Source organism: Taeniopygia guttata, chromosome 4 (assembly GCF_048771995.1).
Source record: "Taeniopygia guttata chromosome 4, bTaeGut7.mat, whole genome shotgun sequence".
Taxonomy (NCBI): domain Eukaryota; kingdom Metazoa; phylum Chordata; class Aves; order Passeriformes; family Estrildidae; genus Taeniopygia; species Taeniopygia guttata.
This window is the reverse complement of record NC_133028.1, coordinates 30,672,350-30,692,603: the sequence shown is the minus strand read 5'-3', so window position 1 is coordinate 30,692,603 and position 20,254 is coordinate 30,672,350. Positions and strand designations below refer to the sequence as shown.

The 20,254-nt window shown below is 35.7% G+C and overlaps 1 protein-coding gene across 10 annotated transcripts in view; it reads right to left on the bottom strand.

Moving 5' to 3' along the window:
- FAT1 (FAT atypical cadherin 1) overlaps positions 1-20,254 on the bottom strand; it is a 104,358-nt gene that overhangs the window by 66,288 nt on the left and 17,816 nt on the right. For all 10 annotated transcript variants that reach the window (XR_012055607.1, XR_012055606.1, XM_072928257.1 and 7 more), the window contains exon 3: positions 628-942. Coding sequence is in view for 8 of the 10 variants with exons in the window: in XM_072928257.1 (XP_072784358.1) it covers positions 628-942 (315 nt within the window). In the remaining 2 variants the exon portion in view is untranslated. The remainder of the gene's footprint in view (positions 1-627; positions 943-20,254) is intronic.

Here is a 20,254-nt window from a genome sequence, read left to right as displayed (position 1 = left end):
ACCTCAGTGTTTTTTTCTGAAGCTTTCCAAATAACCAGTGAACTCAGACTCTTTATTTTCATTGCACAAAAACCAAACCTGAAAATAATCCTCCAGATTATGTATTTCTAGAAGCAGCAATAGTTAATTAGAAAGAAAGTTCTCTTGACTGGGGAAAAGCAAATCTGCAGGTAGTAAATAGCTTCTTTTGCTTAGACTAACACCACACCCTCTTCCCCCACCAAAAAATAATTTTAAAAGAGGCCTGACAAAAAAATTATGAAGACAACTAAAAACAATTTGGATGAAACTAAACTAAAATATGGGGTTTTATTGTATACTTACTGCACTATAAAAATGCATGGACATTGACCAGTCTAGAGTGGAGCTACTCAGAAGTAAGCCTTCACAAAACATACCTGATGTGGATGTCAAGTACTTTGAACCAAGTCCTCCACTCTCATATCCTTTTCTACATGTTTGTATAACTTACTAATATTGACACAGCCCAAGACACCAGCTTAACTCCAGCTATTGTGAAAGCATGTTTTCAATGTTAAACCAAAGATTTTGATTTCACCCAGTTTATGCAATTATGCAAGCACATTAATTTATTAATACATAAAATAAAACATATATTGTACTTACCAGTTCTGGGGTTTATTGAGAAGAATCCCTGTGGATTTCCACTTGTAATCTTGTAGCTTAGTTTTTCGCTTGAGCTTGAATCTGGATCAAATGCCTCAATCTGAATGACAGATACATCTTTAGGTGAGTTTTCCATGACCTCTGGGTAATAAACTGGTTCTGTGGTCTGAGGAGCATTATCATTAACATCCCCAACTTCTATGTAGATTTCAATGAATGATGATAAAGGCACAACGCCTTGGTCTGTTGCATAAACAGTAAGCCAGTAATGCGAAGTAGTCTCACGATCCAGGTGATCTGCAGTCTCAATAATGCCTGTTTAATAGGAAGAAAGATAAATAGAAAATGCTCAATAAGCATGCAGAAATGTGTAAAAATACAGTAAGCAATAAGCTTAAGTAAATTAATAAATCAAAATTAATACAAGTTCAAAATAACCAACATGATTCTACAGCATGTGCTAATAAACACACACACACATTAATGTTAATCTGAAGCCACAAAAAATAAAATTACTGTAAGTCTTCAGCAATTATGCATCACATATTAAGACAATATATTACTTGATTTCCTTTCCAACATATTTTGAAATACATCAGACCAGTTGACAATAGTCATAAAATCGGTTTTGCCTAAAAGATTAAATCAAATATGTAATTCACAATCTTTTGGGACTTGAATGACCCTCTTTACTCACTACAGTAAATTTTATACCATATTAAGCTATCTGGTTTAGATGCCAAGCTCTTGACCTCTTCATTATTAATCGTATTAATGAATAATCATCAACTACTTAAATGTGAAATTTTTATCTCTGTGCCCAAGTGAATTATTTGACTGAACTATTTTTATGTGCTGATTTATGTTCTGTTCACACAGACATGTCACAGAAAGGGAAACAAAAGTTATACTAAAGCTAACCTTTGCCACATTAGGACCAACCAATGGTTGCCACTACTCTGGAAATGGAAGGCAGCAAAAATAGGGGCAAAAATCTGCTCAGTCTTACAAACATAAAATGAATTACCAAATAAGGAACTACTATGCAATTCACAAACTTAATAAAAAGCTGACTGATGAGCCTACAGGAGATTGTTTAAGCCAGAACTGACTAAAGAATTTACACAGCATGAAGAAATACAACTTTATTTTTACAGGTACTGCCATATTATGCATATATCAAAAGGCATGTGCTGTGGTGTAACCCATAAGATGGGGGATGAATATTAAATAGAGCAATGGAGCCATGGCAGAATAAAACTTCATACTTTCCTTTTCCTGATCCAGTCACTCCTACAAGGTATCTGATTTGAGACATTTTCTTAATAGAACTTTAAATCAACCTGATACATGTCGGGATGAGGAACAGAGTAAGCCCTTGCAACCATTTCAGTAGAAATTTTGAAGGGCCTTGTCATGTCTCTTACTATTTGTTATACACTCACACACCAGGACTAATCAGGACTGGAGCCAAGATGAGTCAAACTATCACCATGACAGCCAGTTTTGGACTCTGGATAAAGACACAATGTGAGTATGCATGATGTGGCACTTCTACTGAGCTCATTTACTTCACACAGATAACATACATCGCTATATACTTAAATACACGCCATCAGTCAAACTGGATCTCAATAAAACTATGTCACTGTTTTCACAGGAGTTCTTTGGGAAAGGAATTAACTCCAGGTATTGTGTCCTTCACACACTACAGACACTTTTTAAAAGACATTATATTAACTGAGCAAAATATTAAGGAATGACTTATTTATTCATTACATTCTTTGCCTTGTAAGAAGCTGGTCTGACCATGGCAGGTTAAAAGTTTAAGATGTCAATAAGATCACTTCAGAAGGGCTGGAGGGGATTGAAACTTATGCTTAGACCTGCCAAGTCCTACATACAGCATTTCAAGCAACATAGCATTTCAGAACTACCACCAGATGTCAGTGTGGAAATTGGTTTAACATAGTGTCAAAGGCTACATAACTGGGATAAAAAGGAGGGGCACTGCAATTTCAAAATACACAGGCATTACATGCAGTCTATAGAAGTTTTCCTGAAAGTAAACTACTGGCTTTATAATTTCCTTTTTTATTTTTTTGTGGAACAACATCATCAACAACTAAGTTCAGGTGTTAATTAATACTGATATTTCACATTTCCAGTCTTTCTGCCTCAATATTTATATTTTGTTTGACAGCAGTTTTTCTATTACAACAAAAAGGTAATACTATCCAGTAGTCACTGAATTTGTGCACTGGTTACCTGAAAAGTTTCTGCATTAATTCACTGATAATGTTAATTTGCTAAATTTGTTAATAATGAGCACAGCCTTGAGCACTCAGTAACCCAGATTCTACTTTGTAATTCATGGCACAATTTTTGCATGACTCTACCTCAGCCAGGAGACTTGCTTGAGAATAATCAAATTTGTTACTTACTGTGGCCTCACTTCTAAACTTAAATGCTGGATGTAGCATACAAGCACTTAATCTTAAGTCTGGGTAGACTCTATATATGCCTCGGAAAGTTATTTAAACCCTTCATGTCCTACCAAAGAGAAGACTAGATTGTATTAAAATTCCCTTCTAGCAAGGGTTCCAGCAATGCTGTTTTATTACTTGTGATTCATGCTGAAAAGAGCAACAGTTTTCATTTTACTTGTCCCACCTTCTGAACAGTAGCTGCATCAGAACTGGCATATTAATTTAAACATAGCCTTGACTGATTCTAAAGAAAGATAAAAAGAGACTCCTGTGGAAATGATGCTGACTTCCTGCAATCTGCTCAGCTAACATTTACAAACTCTACCTTCCCTAGTTATCAAAGTCCTCCTCTAGTAAAAGGAGGACTGAACCTATTTTGCTTTTGTAGTGTATTAGTTCTCAAATGTCCATTCCCTTAAGTCACATCCATCATACAAGATGAAGAGGGAAAAAAAAGTACCATCCCCCAAAAAAACCGTATCTCAAAAATAAATATGTGGAAAAACTTGCACTATGATACAGTGCACATGGGCAACTTTGTCTTGTGGTTAATTTTTAATTTCAAATTAGATCTGCATATATAATGTTACTTCTGTATATTTTACACAGACTTTTTAGAGTGTTCAATAAAAGGCTTAGAATCTGTGTGATGATCTGACCACTGGATGCATCATGTAACACAAGTTCTCCAGTAGGATAGCTCTGGCTTTCAGAATGTCCCAATTTCCTACAGAGGCAATCTCACTCTAAGCATTAGTCAAAGTAACAGGGAATTTCATTGGTTTTTCATTTTTCTCATGTTTCTCACTCAACTGATCCTGAATTTGAGGATGAACATTTTTTCTTTATGTGGCCTTTATAATTCTAATCTGAAAGAGAAAGCATCCAGGAAAACAATTTTATGGTCAGTCACATCTGCAAAACCATCTACCTGACTGTTTAACACTAATCAACAGGTTAACTTCTGAATGCGGTTTTTTAAAGGTACAAAGGACACAGTTCAAAACATACGGAATAGAGAGGTATGAATATGCAAGTTGGGAAACTTGTATTTGTGGATGACCTACCCCTGGAAGTGTTCAATGCCAACATGGATGAGCCTTAAACAACCTGGTCTAGTGAAAGGTGTCTCTGGCCATGGGCACAGAGTTGGAGCTAGATGAACTTAAAGGCTCTTTCCAGCTCAAACTATTCTACAATTCCATGATTACTAGAGACAGGCATCGCAGGTAAGTGGATTATTTTGACAATATCAAAAATGAAGACTCAAAATAACATTCCTCCATCATAAAAGTTATGAAAAAGGGAACAGAAAGATATGGAACAAAAATTTCCCTTCAGCCTTCACACAGAGAGCTACGGAGGAGAGGCCACCACACCTAGCTCTGCCCATTGCTCCAAGCCACAGGCAATAGCAAGGAAGGGATGACTGGTCTATTAACATGACTCAGCTTTCTTCCTGATGTTTGAAACCAGCAATAAAATGGAACAGATATACTAATCTAGCACACATCGAGGGGTAGGGGCAGGCTCAGACAATTAAAACTTGAATTTCTTCTGGTTCTATATCAGTTTTTATGTCATGAAGTACAATCAAAACTGAACACACATAATTATATTAAGTACTTCAATTTTTTTCTCCACCCCCTCAACAATCTGATCTTACATCAGTAATTACAAAACACCATCCTATTGTCATTACTCCAGCTGAAATTGTCCCTGCTTCTGAAAGTTTAACACTAAATCTTTCCTGATTTTCCCTATGAGAATATTAATAGCTTAATTTTTAATTTCTATTGAACAATAATGAATAAAATTGCATGAAAACTTCAGAAGCCTACTACACCTTCTAAGGAGCACAAGCTCAAAAAATTTTACTGATTACTTTTAGCTATTATAACATTCATTCTCCTACCAAATCACAGGTATAGAACCACTCCTTTAAGTACCATTGGTCCTTGTCTCAGTTTTCTGCTTTTGCAAACGTTGACTACAGTAGCCTATTTTACATATTATGGCAGCATAAGACCGTGTGCTGCCTGAAAGCCAGCACTCAGTACATTAATTTATGGAGTTTAGTTAGTGGAGTTTATAAATTCACTGTTTTCTAGTTCTAGTGGTTCTCAAGGTAACTGATCAGGACTCCTATATCAAACAGAAATAAGAAAACAATCTAATAAGAGTTAATTTGTTTTAATCTTGCAAACATCTAGATTCATTAAACATCAGTAAGATGTTGATCATATCATCAGTTTCAACAGCATGTTTTGGCTCCTAAAAAGAATTTTTTCTTTTCTCTTAGAGTGGTGTCAGGCACATTTAAGGAATAGACCTTAAGTGCCTCTGCTGTATCTTCGATGCTGTAAAAGCTCCATCTCTGCTCTAACACTTCTCCCATTTACAGAATATCTTTAATCAGCAGATTTCCCATCCATCCTTTATGCTAAGGCAGTTGGCTATAATTTTGGCTTTTACAAACCATTTGCTTTTTATGTAGCAAGACAAGTTGAGAAATCTACTAACAAATCTTTCACACATATGGTAATCCCAAAGACTTGCAAACATTGTTATTCAAAACATAAGGTGAAATGAGGATTCAAAAAGCATTTTTCACTTGACTAGCTGCGCAATCTTGAAACCTTTCAGGTGGTCAGGATAAAAAGAAATTTAAATTCAGTCACTAACCACCAGAGGGGAGCACAAAAGAGCTCTGATGAAGCATTTCTCAGTCATCTGCAAGAGGCTATCAGAACTCATTTTACAATATTCATATGTCTGAAATTTTAGACTAGAAATTGTTCCCACTTGATGCAGTAGGACTTTTCTATAAATTTCATTAAAGGAAGGCAAAAGTCCTAAGTGACTCCTGTAGAATATAATTTAGATAGAAGTTAATGTGGAGGAACAGGATGGTATATGAATAGAGAAACGGAGGAAAGTCGAAACAGTAATCCCACTGTCAACAAGAACCAACACTTCCCCCAGTTCAAATCCCAAAACACAAATCACTATAACCAAAGTCACTCTTAAAAACAAAAATAAGCATAAAATACACCTCAAATCTGACACTTTTACATGTGCCAATTTTATCTAATTAACAAATACTCAAACTATAATACTCCAAATTCCCAGGGATGATCCTCCTTAAGTGTGCTTATCCATAAGAACTCTAATTAACAATATTAATGATTCCATAATGGAAATCAAAACCTGCAATCATTTCTCAGCAAAGCATGAAAATATAGTTCAGCAGAATTTGCCCTGGGAATGACATTTGAAACAAACTAAGAAATCCCTGGCCTGAAACATGATCCTTGAAATCTGATTACAAACTCAATTAATCTAACTTCTAATAAGCTAGGTAAATCAAAAGGCTTCTTCAGCTGCTTTAAAAGCCATTCGGAGGTCTAGGGGGAAAGCAATATTTTACAAATTGCACGAACAAAAGTTTTGATCAAATATGACCTTCAACAAACAACCAATTCAAATCTAAGTTTCAAAAGCCAGCGGATTAAGCCTGTTACAAACACGGAGACATGCTGTCCTCAATAGCACTAGACTGCCAGCACGCCAACCCAGATTGCAACTGTCCTGAATTCTAAACAAACAGCAAGTCACTGCAGGGTGAGCTACCACTAAGGCCTGCACACTCTTAAAGTAGAGATAAGATTGCTCAGCACATACTGCAGTTCACTATGTGAATCTCTGCTACCTCAAGATAGGCATATATATATTTTTCAGAAGTTACTACGTGAACAAGGGTCCAAAGGATCCCAGCTCCCACAAGTTTCCTCACCCATTTTTCTGAGAAAATTTCTGCTTTACATTTTGTGAAACTTTGCTTAAGTTGTTGCTAAAAGAAAGAGAGTTTGTTAGTGGTTTGGCTACCTTCCTAATTAAAGGCTTATTCAATAAAATACTACCATACTTTGGCTTCTAATGTTATACAATTCAAAACAGACAGTTTTCATATTGTTACTAAATCTCCACAATTGCATGGCTAGAATAGGCCGGAAAAACAGACATTTTATAAAGCTGGTATTTTCAACTTTTGATTTTTTGCACTGCTCATTTTATTTGAAATAGCATCTATTCTAACCAATAACTTTGTTAAAGACAGCACAGTTCTTCAAACATATCCAGATCAAATATAGATGAACATAAATTACTTCCTATTCATCTTTTCTTATATGCTCTATTTTTCCTAGTTTTTTTTTTTCTTACATTATTACCTATCATTATGTGATTAGCATTTTCCTGAGCCGTATAAATACAGAGGCTATAGCAGAGAAGACAGAATTAAAAAAACCAAAAACAAACACTACCCACCCCTCAAAAACTGGCACCCACAAGAACCCAGGAAAAAGTATCTGGAATAGGAAAAGATGCAGTGCTTGTCTGCTTCTCAGAAGACCCCAGAGACCTTAAAGAGGAACACATACACAGTTTTTTAACCTCCTTTTCCCCTTGAGTAACTTCCAGAGGCACAGTCAAACCAGGGCAGTTGGCAAGTGCAACCCTGTGTGCTCCTGTGTGTCACACATAGGGGTATCTCACTTGTTTTTTTCCCTCCACTTTATGATCCCTGTCAGAAATACTAAGAAGGAAGGTGACTTGGAAAAAAAAGTGCATTTGTTATTAGTTATGGTATCTACCCACACAAGATAAAACAGACTACAGCAGACTAAACTGCACTATTTATTTACAAGTACTACATCCATTTGTAATATTAATTGTGGCCAGTGTCATAGCTCAGATTCTTTCCACTTTCACAGCAATTAAAGAAAAACCCCTCTATCTGTGTTTCTGTTAACTTCTCAACTTCCTTCTGATAACTTCTGAAGCTTCTGGTCATGACTATAATCTGACATTGGGAAATGCCTTGAAGCAGCAGTCACAACCTTACATACCATAAAATGTTTTATCATTTGAAGGTTTTGAAACATGTAACCTATTGAACTCTGAAGAAAAAAATTATTCTTTCCCCGAGGCCACTGTGCTACTGAAAACTCAGGCCTCTACCAAGCACCAGTGTGTAAGAGACAACTAAACCTTAAGCCTACCATGCTTCTAAAATAGCAGCCAATATTAATGTCAGCAAAATTTAATAGTATTTTATCACTCAAGTATTTTATCACTTAGTAAAACCAAAACAAAGACAGCACAGTATCACATCAGCCCTAATTTTATCCAAACCAACTATCCTTAAGCACTGAGAATTATGTCCTACCACAAAGACAACAAACTATTCAGTACATAAAACATCATCTGAAAAGCCCAAAATCTCCATCCTGGTATGTCCATGAAACAACCTCCTTCTAAAGAAGGAATGGAATGAGATTCCTTTTTACAAAAGTGAAATGTCAGCTCATCCACTCTATAAACACAGCAGAATACCCAAGAGAGGCACTGCACTCTAACTCCTGAAATATTAAAGACTTGTGACAGGCAGTGTGAACTTTTTAAAAGTACAGATGATCTCTTCTTTTAAGAACAGTATTCTTTTTGACAAATAAGCTGAGCTGGAAAAGTTTCTTGAAAGTTTTATTGTGTGTGCACTTTGAACAGGAAGCACTACGTGATTACGACTCTATGGAACAAGGTGCAAAAGCCACCCAGAGAAATATGATTTGCTTTTCCCCTCCATAGCAATTTAAAGCTTATCCCTAACAATGCAAGCTACTCATATTAGACTTCTTGCATCTGAAGATTCACACAGACTAAACTGTACTATTTCAGAATATAAATAATCCTTTCTTGCAGCCCTGAAGGAGAGCAAAAAGTTGTAGCAACTATTACTTGCCTTTGAATATGAACAAGAAATGTTCACTGCCTTTCACTTGCCTCTTCTCCAGAAGCATTAATTAGGCAAAGACAGAAAGACTGTAACCTGGCAACAAACCATCAATACTGTGTTTTCCATACCTCAAAGTGAGGTGACATGTCTGCAAACATGTCTGAGGAATATCAATGTGCAAAATGATCCAACCTAGTTTGAAATAATTTATTTTTCCCTTTTCAACTACTCAGAAATTTTTCTGGGTTGCCTAAGCTGAAATGGAAATTAACATATTCTGATTTATTTTTCAAGTAATTTGGTGCTTTACCTTTTACATGCATCCTAGTTAGTTGCATTTGCATGGTAAGGGGAAAAAAACCCACCAAAAACCAACCAACAAGTTTTTCATGTATGTCAAGATAATATTGTCTGGAATACAATACAAACAATATAACCAATATAAATGTTTGTTCTAGAAGTTAATGTGTCACATATATTTTACAGATTTGACACATTTATTTCTTTAACTATTCAATAAGTTACTATACAGTGGTTTTAATTCAATTTTATATGTATATAACATTTCTTCTTTATCATAAATAAATTTCTGCTTTATAAGAAAGGCAATGAAAAAACCTAAACTTCCCAATTTCAGCTTCAGAGAATGCACTGAATAATTTCTCTCAGGAAAAGCTACAAAAAAAAGTACTTAAAATAAGCTGAAAGTATCATATTGGATCTACAAGTCTTTTGTCAGCATGTACAAGGGCAGATTCCAGAAAATGTAATTAGATTTTTTTTATAGCTCTTTGACATAGAAAGCTATGCACATTTTGGTTGTGTTTTGTGTACTACCAGCTGAGAAATCATGTTTAGCTAGAACTGGAAATGGAAAGCAACTCCTGTTGCTGTTTCAAGGACAAATTACTCATTTTCTAACAAATCAAAGCCTGGAAAGTTTCAAATAAAATCACGATCAATATCAGTAAGTTGATGGAACTGCAGCAGTAGCAAGGCCTTAAATATGTAGAGTCCACCACTGCTTTCTTTCTTTCCAGGGACCAGTTATTGCAAGTTCTGGGAGATGGAAGTATTAACCGAAAAATAAAAATTAAAAAAAACCCAAAAAAAACCCACCAAAAAACCAAACAAACAAACAAAAAAAAAAACCAAACCAAACCAAACAAAAAAAAAAACCCCACCCAAATGGAACAAAGGAAAACCTCAATAGCGATAAAATTATGTTTTATATCTCAAATTCAAACTCGCTGAACTGACTATGTGTAGCAAAATATATAGTCAAATCCAGTTCTGTAGCAGTATCTTAAGTAAATGTGACATGAGAACAAGCTCTCAAACCCCCCAGGTTTCATTAAAAAACTACTGTACTTGAAAGTAAAGAATTTCTATGACACTAATGGAACAACAGCAAGCAGTCAGTGAAACAATCAGACAATATCAATGTCTGTGAAACCTGTCTCACTTTTCCCAGCTCACAGAAATTATCAAGGCTGTCCTTTTAAAATATTTTTTAGGGACAAAAACTTGGCATCCAAAGAGCCTCAGCATGTGGTCAAATCCAAACCTTGACATAAAAATTAAAAACACAGAACAGTTTATGCATCACTTCTGTGTTACGAACGAACAGAAGTAACTTGAACAGTGTTCAAGTGGAGGGAGAGAAAGGGTCACTAAAGACCTCTGCTATGTACAGCTTATAAACCAGGTAGGTAGACAGATTTGGAGAAATACAGAATGTTCAACAGTTAAGTGCAGTTGTTCCTTAAATAAACATCTAGAGATTGTACAAAGACCTATAAGTAAAGATGTGCATAGTTAAAGCTCTATGCCAAAACCAGACTATATTTAAAAATATTTTAAAAACAGATTTATCATATACCATAATCATGTAAATGGTTAAAGTTGAATAAAAAAATATCAAAAAGAGAACTGCAAACAATTACAAGTAACATTTTTAATTTCTAGTTCCTACCACTTTACTTGCTGCACATTTCTACAAAACACAAGTCACATGAACGGAAAACACAGTGTTCAGACCATTTAAAGAAGAAAAATAGTTTTTACGTATGTTCCTAAAATTGTCCACATAAAATATTATGCCCAGAAATTATGATTTGGTACTAGGTAGTCTGGGCTACAAGCAATAAATCTCCTAAGGTCCACAAAGATTGTGAACTTCCTCTCAGGAAGCTGGAGGGTTGGCAAGGGGGAATTTTTGCAATTAGAAGATCCGTGATGGCGCTGCCTTAGAACTCAACTGATTACTTCCAGTTCAAAAAATCTTTTGGGACAATGGCAGACAGCTCCCATTGTCAGCCTCATTTATGGTTATTTTAATAGTTCCAGCTTATTTCTGTCAGCTAGGAGGCTTGTATGTCAAGCCTTCGGACAGGCAATATAATTGCTATACAGAGGAGCAGTACCATGTTGCTAAAGCTCGATATGGAGGGACATAAAAACCCCCTGATGAGTCCACATTAGGGAAATGTAATGTTAACTCCTATGCCAATAGCAAAAATTATTGTAATACAACCACATAGGCTCTACTCTGCCTTGAAGAGAGAGCAAATAAAGCAAGCTTTGCTTTTAAGATGACCAGTCATTCATGATTTGAGAGAAAGCTTGCTGAAAACAACATGACCACTTCAACATCAACATTACAGCAGGTTTATAAAATACTAGAGAAAGCAGAACAAACTGCCAGCAGGCTCTGGACCAAGCATGTGGGATTTCGGAACCTGCAAAAGCAGCTTCTGTGTCACACAAGTAAGGTTTGTAGAATCTGAAGCAAGTCATTGCTCCTGCCACCCATCTCTTATTCAGGACACTTTTTTGTCTTCAGATAAAGACACAACCAGTTTCTACGTCCCAAGAAACTCAGTTACACAGTTTTATAAAATTAGAATAAGAAATTACACTTAAGCAAAACACTTTGGGGTAATACTGTTGACCTATTTTAAGCTGTTACCTTCATGACCAAGAAAATTTCTACTAAAATGTAGGTGATTCACAAACAGTCAAAGGCTTTAACAGGTCCACTTTTTGTTTGCTTATGAACATCCAAGGAGAAAGAAGGAAATTCCTTAATCAAATTTTTATAAAGAATGTGTACTTGCCTCCGCATGAGAAATGCAAAGGATGAATTTCTATATTCTTTGTTAAAGTTTATAAGAATTCCTTAAATACACACATGAACAAATATATGCTCTTTAGAACTCTGGCTTCACCAGTGACTGCAAAATCCCTCTTAACTTCTTTATCAGTCTTCTTACTACTAAGGAATTGTAGACAATGAGTGTGGTAAGTCTAATAATTTAGCTGGGAAATGGGGAGCCTCCGAAGGGGAAATTCCTCTGCAAATGGCCCCAGGAATTTCAAAACTAACTGGAGTTGACAGATTAACCTAGGTCCCCCTTAGGCAGAGGAAGAGTCTACAAGGAAAATAATGAGACGCTTGGGAAGCCAATTATGCACAAGAGCAACACATTTAATTGTTCAGAAACTGGTTTGTTGATCCAGAAGGATCTAGCTGTTTAGACCTCTGCAAACTATTAAAACCTGGACAGTTCTGCAACAAGTATACTTTGAAACTATTAAACTTTACAGATGACAGGTTTGTTTTTTTTTTCTTTTCTGTAAATCTTAGGGTATAGTGACCATATTAAATAAGGAAAAATTGTTCCATTTTTCCAATTGTTCCAATTGTTTCAAGAATACCTTTCCTGCACACACTGCATTTCTCTCAAATTCCCTTTTTGGTGGCAATTTGAAACTGCAGCTTACCTCTATCTACTTCTGCAAAACACTGAAGGCCCTGCAAGTCCAACAGAGCAGTCCTACACTTCAGAAAGCAGCAGTTACAGCTGCGTCCCACAGCAACTCTGGCTCATGACTAACCTGCCACAAAAAATTGTTGTTCAGCACATGTGTGTGTTATTTATGTATGGCTGTGGTTTAGACTACTGCAATTTTGCTTCAAGCTTTCAGATTTTAAAATATTTTTAGCTGCAGAAACTGCTAGTTAGCAATGACAGTTTCCAGACCAGCTCTGAGCAAGAGAAGATACTGATATCTATCAAAAGGCAGGTAGCATGTTGAGGAATACTGGAAATCAGGCTATTACTGCTGTTCATGTTACTTCACCAGGTAGCTACGTACACAATGACACTTAAGTACTGCCAACAGAAATGCTGCTACCAAGCAGATTTCTGTGTACAAAGATCAGATATACCTCTGGGCATGATAATGCTGGGAGAACAAAGTAAACTGACAAAGACATGAAATGAAAGCATCTGGGATCTAGTGACATGAAAAGACGTTTTCATCCTTGTTCTGACAAAGTCAGATGTATTTACCTACAAAGTGTCCATCTTTTAATTCAGACTTTCTTTCTACTCCTGTTTCCAGAGGGGATTCTACATTGATCAGTACCTGTTAAACCAATTATTTTATTAGCCTTATTTGCCTTTGCATATGAATCAAATTAAACACAAGGCCATACGGAGAAACATTTCTGAACTTGTCTGGTTTTGAGTAAAAGTTTAAAGCCAGAGGAATCATGAAGGCAACGAGTTTTGGTAACATAAAATTATGTTTATTCTCTTTGGTTAGGATTACTGTATCAAGCAAATGAGAAATCCTCCATTTGCATGCAAATTCTTACAGCACACTGAAGAATCAATACCTGATATCTAAAAAGAGGACTTGTAACTAGAAAACTAGAGATTACTTACCATATGTCAAGTATACTTATTTGTGGGGGCCCCGGATGCTTGTTGGGAAATGGTTTCAATCTTTCTCACATAAGCAATGGATAACTGCATGTACAGTTTTAATCAACACTCTCCAGAATAAAAAATTACTAACAGTAGCAGAAATGAATGCAAGTTACAGTTAAAAAATATAAAAATCTATAAAATTAATTCACTTTATTGCTTACTAGAAAAACCTGCAAGCATTTGGATGAACAGAGACCAGAGTCTCTCTGACAGAATTTCCATTGAAAAAGCTCATAGTTATTCTCCACAGAAATTTTTTTTTTTGCTGAAGATAACTGCACCCTTCATAAAAATACCAAAGAAAATGAGTGTGATGAATAATTGCTTCATAAAACAATTATTTGTCATAAAGCCATAACAGAAGTAGATCAACTCTGTCAACACTAGAACACTGTAAATGAAAGAACAATATGATATTGCAGCTAAGTACATTTAGGCACAAAATGCATTTTGCTCCTAACCACTGAGGATTTTCTTCCTTGTTTAAGAAATTCACAGAATACACAGCAACTAGACTAAATTGCACCAGGAGACCTTCTCAAATCCCTGTATCCATGTATAGCTGTTGTCAAAACAACTCTCTCAAATGTTGGTCATTCTTGTGTTTGACTAGACTGAATGACTCAGTTTCCGAAGTATTTTTTTATCATCCCTGGAATTACAGAAATAGTATGGCATGTATGTCTTATTCCATTTCCTCCCATCATCACACACTGAATCAATATTCACTCAAACATATACTCCAATAATCAGCAGTAATCTTGCTCTCACTCTAACCGTCACTCCCTTAACTTCTTATTAAACAGTGCACATTAAAACTGATGTGTCATTGAGTCAATGGCAACTTGACAACTCATTTTCCACTAACAATTTTTGAATCTTCTCATACTTTCCTCCTCTACCTTAACTGTAAAGATTCAAGTCAGTCCAAAATTTCAATTCAAAAATCTCATCATTCAGTATGAACATCCTGAAGCAAGCAAAAAGGTAATTGAAAAGCCAAAATTCTACGATAGTTTATGGTTTTCTATTTACAAGCACAGTTCCTGATCTGTTGGTTTCTGTACTTAATAGACAAGGCCCCATTCAAAAATCTGATTAGGAATGGTGTAAAATAGCTTGGACCATGAACTGCTTGGTTTTATCCCTTTTTTTTTTTTTTTTTTAAGCCATGTTTTGCCTATGTCCATACACTTATTAACAAATTGCCATCTCTTCTTACGTATTTTTTTACTTTAAAACTACTGTTTGGACAAACACAGGCAATGCAAAATATATTAACAATTAGTACAACTAACAGTACAGGTAGAAAGCACATAAATATAACCAAACATCAAAGAAAGGTACAGGTCATTTTCCCATTTCTGATTAATCTGCTGAAATTGATCCTGTAATATTTAAATTACCCTCAAATGAACTATCACACCAGACTTCTTACATGAAGAAATAATCATCTTTCCTTCCCCCCTCCCAAAGTAAGTAACATTTCTTGCACAGGCAGCTGCATATTTGTTAATCATTAACTGGTTTTGAAGGAATGTTGGAGAGAAACTGTGTTAGCTATTTCTCACAATGTTACACCAACAAAAGGTTTAAAATGGAAGATGAAGTGAATATTGTAAAATTACAGTAAGAAAAAGATACTGTATTATCATAACTCATTCAATATCTTGCTGACAATATTAGTTGCTGTGAGCAAGACTTTCTCTGTTCAAACCTAAGTAATTAACTCAAAGTTCATCAATAAAAATATATCACTTTTAGCTAAAACAGAAAGAGATATCTTTTAAGAAGATGAACTATGCTGCTAATATCTCAAATAATAAAATAATATATATGGCCAGAATTGCAACACTAAATATAATAGAGGCATAACCAATGTACACATTCCAATCTTATCTAGAATCACTTTGATTCACTCTACCTTGCTTTCATTACAGGAAGGGCACAGCAAGGGCATTCCTCTCAGATCAAACAGAAAATTCCACAGACAGAAGTTTCCACATGTCTGATTCATTGCAGATTAAACCCTTATCATTAGACAGTAATCTCTAATTTTCATAGGGACAGGATATACCCTGTCATGGCAAATCTACAGGCAAAGGGGGAGAAGAATTTTAAAAAAAAATATATAAACCCCCTGTAGAATGGAGATGTATTCCCTGTGAAAGAGCTATACATGTCACCCTCACAGTTTTAGAGAAATGAAGGGGACAACATACCAGCAATCAAGATCACATTCATAATTCCATAATCCATAATTCCATCATAAACTTCTTTGCACTGAAAGTCTTTCAAGCTGAACTACCAAACTCCCTCTCTCTCATAAATACAACTGACTACAACTGCCAGGACTACAGGCAACACATACAGGAAGTCTGTATTCATTTTTAGCATATTATTCATTCACTCTTATTCACTTTCAACATATTATATTACCAGTAGCTGCATTTTTTTACCCACATGACTGTATCAATTCTGGAATGCTCATGTACATTACTAGCAATACTAAAGTTAGAAGGCTATTCTGTTATTATGCCTCTTGCATTTTGAAATTTGTAATATAATAACCTTTTAAGCCTTAAATCCTACACAAAACATGAACAAGCACTCTATGATCAGGAACTTCAAAACTCAGTAATTTTTACTTTCTGGTACATAGAGGTTGTACCTGGCTTTTTGCATCAATAAAATAAAAGACTGTCTTTATTATAAACACCCAAAATGATTTATTTAAGATACATGCAGATTTTGGAAATTATTAATGTCAGAGAGGATTATTCTAGCTAGAAGATTAGTCAACAAAGCAATGCAACTACTGTATTTTCTATGTGTAACTTTCCCAACATACAGCAGATATTCAGTTCTGTTATCAGCAATACCACACTGACAAGTTTGCAAAGCCAGAACTCTGTGCCAAATGAACTATTAATGACCACCACTACTAGTAGGTCAAGTCAATTTATATCCACTAACCCAGCAGTTTGCTCTTTAACCCTACTGCCAATCCTAACTATGGAACTACTTAAAAGAACCATGAACATATTGATTATCCTTGTTCAAAAAAACTTTTGAATTACAAAGAAGCAGCAATTAGAATCATGGAGAGAACACAAGGAGCTTGGAGAAACCTCATTTCTGAACACGGAAATAATTTCTTGCACTCCTGTTGCTAGATTCTTTGGATACTTCAGTTTTTCCAAAAATCCCTCTCAGATGGCATTGGAATGCTAGAGATTTTCTTTTTTTGAGCCACATGGAGAGTGATGAATTGAAAATTGATTTTTGGTTACATTCAGATGTCCAGTGTAATAAAGTCACAGATACAGTAGGAATGATATACAGATTAAAAAACTGAACTGCAAAACTTAGTTTCAGCAAAGCCCAAAGTATTTTAAAATCCAACTTCTAAAGCTGCAACTACTGCATGTAATAAGTTCTGGATGTTCGCCAATTGCTCATGTAGGTTTGTCCTTTGTTAAATATGTCCAAATGCTGTATGATTAAAGTCTAAAATCTTCAAAGAAAAGAATAAACATTATGCAATCATTTCAAGCTCCCCTCCTTTGACCTTAATATGTACTTCAAAAGCTCAGCAGATGCTTAGTAAGAAATAAATCCCCAAGTCAACAGATGTCCCAACAGTGATATAGCAAGATGCACCTTCCATAGCTTTTGGCGACCCTTCCCTTTTATTATTCCTCCGCTCACAAGTACTTTTCAAGTCACAGAGAGACCCAAGTAAGTTAATAGGCCCTTAGTATCTATTCTGCTGCCTGAACTGATTGCTGTTTATAAGGTAATCTTTGGGACCACATGTGGCTCAGCCCCAGTTCATCTCCTACAGAGACACAGCCCCCAGGCAGCTCTGTTTTCATCAAACCAAGCTGTAACCCAATCAACACCTTTCTCAACAGAACAATCCTTTACTTTCAGCATGCCTGCAGTAGAGGGGAGCCTCAGCTTTTGTATGGGATTCCTATTTGGCACCTAAGGTGATGTTTTACTCAGTAGGATACTTAAGAAAACTCAAACTACTTTGGAAGATGCCCCCACCAACAGAAGACATAAGATGAATATGTTTGTCTAAAACTAATTCAGCTTCTTCCAAAGACACATTCTAAAAGCTGCATTTACAACCTAATAGCACTTTGGGAGTTGCCACCATCACAAATGCAAATTACATGGTTTGCTTCAAGCCTAAGAAAGAAAAGTAATTCCAGAGCTCCAGGCTGCTCAGGACCTTGGTCCAAACCCAAGCCTCCTCAACCCCTGCCAAACTGAAACTCAACATTAGTTCCAAATCCCGGCTTAGTTTTATGCACCTAAAAAGAAACACAAATGCCACAGCATCATATCACAGCGTAACCTAGTGGCACCGTTGCTTCTAGACCTTAGAAAGAAGATAATCACACCCTCAGTACAATAGCAGAAAAGCTGCAAACTGCAGATGGTCCCTGTCAGGTTAACCAGGTAGCCTCTTCTGAACTGGAGTACAAACATACACTTAAACTAACTTCTGCATGTGAGATACTTTGCTTGATTACTGGTACCATGGCTGACACCTGAATTTTGTCATCTCCTAGTAAAATACTTTCTCTATCGCATTCTATGGATAGCTGCAAATTCAGGCCTTGTCCTCAGTCTAACAGACAGTGCATCCTTGGGTCTTTTACTTCTGTAATCAGACACAAATTGGGTTTGAACTATTAAAAGAAAAGTTTTTAGATTTCTTCTAATACTAGAGGAGAGAGTACTAGAAGTATAAAAATCATTCTTGGTAAGCTGGTGTTACAATTATTTGTACTGTCTCATAAAAGAGAATCTATGTGCCAAAGAACTCATTTTTAAAACCATAACGAATTGGTGGAAAATATATTTTAGTTGCATGAAATTTTAAGCAAATGTTTTTTAAACTCAAAATACTACTCAATTTAGACACAGTTCCTTTTTTTGAACATAACTAATTTTGTCTTGCATAATGGCACAAGTTTGCCTTAATGCCACTGAAGAAAAATCTATAAAACCAAAATGAAACAGATCATCTTCTGTGTCAGCTTCACTCTCTTTTCAGCATCATATGGAACACAACACAAACCCACTGGGTTATTCTTAATTAGAAAGCAGAAAATAATACCCCATTTTAGAAATAGTCTACCCAAGTTTTTAGTATCTGTAATTAACAACCACAGGTATGCCTCCTCAATTTAAGTGTCCCACACAGATACGGTTGTCTCTCCCATCTTGCAGACTAAGCTAGAATTTAAGCTCTGCTCCACATATAGCATGCTTGACTACCACTGAAAATTATGGTAGGAAACAGAGGTCATAAAAACATTGGATAAATGCTTTAAAAAACAGGTCATAGTGTTTGGGTGGGCATAGTACCATAAGTGGCCTTATTATTTATTGTCACAACAAAACCTTTTTTTCTGGTGGTTCTGGAGAAGCTTCATAAGGGCTCTCCTGCAAAGGACTCACAAAAGTGTCAGCATGAGAGTTGAAATGTGCAGACCTGGTCTAGATTCAGTGAAGATGTTCTCATGCTGCTCATCTTTCTCAATTCAACACCAAATGGAGAGAATGCCCAGATGAAGAAAAAAATACACCACTAGAAAAAAAAAATCTTTACCATGTATCAGCATTAAAATATCTTTTCAGAGCAGTTAACTACCAAAGTAATCCACACTTGCCCTGCCTTCTTTTTTTAAATAGCGTTATTTTTACAAAACGATCCTCACAGAGAAGGCTAAAGAAATTACTATTTCTGCATCTCTGACTTAAACTACTTCATGTTTCCAGAACAGCTTTAGTTTTATTATTTAGCACATATAAATTTAAACTTCTTGAACAGATATGTTCCCAAACTTTCTCAAAACACCAAAAAACCCCCAACCCAACATAGACTTTTAAAGAGATATGCACAATAATACGTATCTCAAACTCTTTTAAGGGCTTTAATTACCCAGTACGCAAACAAATAGATCCTTGCCCTTGTAATGTTTCCCAAAGAGACAAGTTTTAACAGTTTATGTTCAAATTCCAGGTGTCGACTTGAAATTCTGTTCCAGATGTCAGTATGGCAACTAACCAGCCAACTCCAGAATCCAGAAATAACCTGTGTAAGTCCTTTGATTAAGGAAAAGCTCTCATCTGCTAACTAGAATGTCATTCAAACCTCCAGCATACATTAGAATTACAACTTCAGCAAACTGAAGTGCTGATGCAGCCCCCCATTTAAACAATTAACTTTCCAAATTAACATTTATAAGCTTAAGAATTTAACCTAACTTGGAGTTTACAGAACCTAGTAAATATTCTGGGCTTTTTTTTTTGTTTTGTTTTGTTTTTGCTGTTTTGCATGCTGAGGTTATTTTTTTTTTGTTTTAGGTTTGGGGTTTGGTTTCTTGGGACTTTTTTTTAGTTTGGGTTGGTTTTGTGGTTTTCTTCAAACTGAATGAGAATAATCTAAATTCTTACTCTAGGGCACATATGCCTCAGCTACTGAAGAAATTTAACTGCTAAAGCTACATGGGCAAATCATTAACTTCAATGAAATG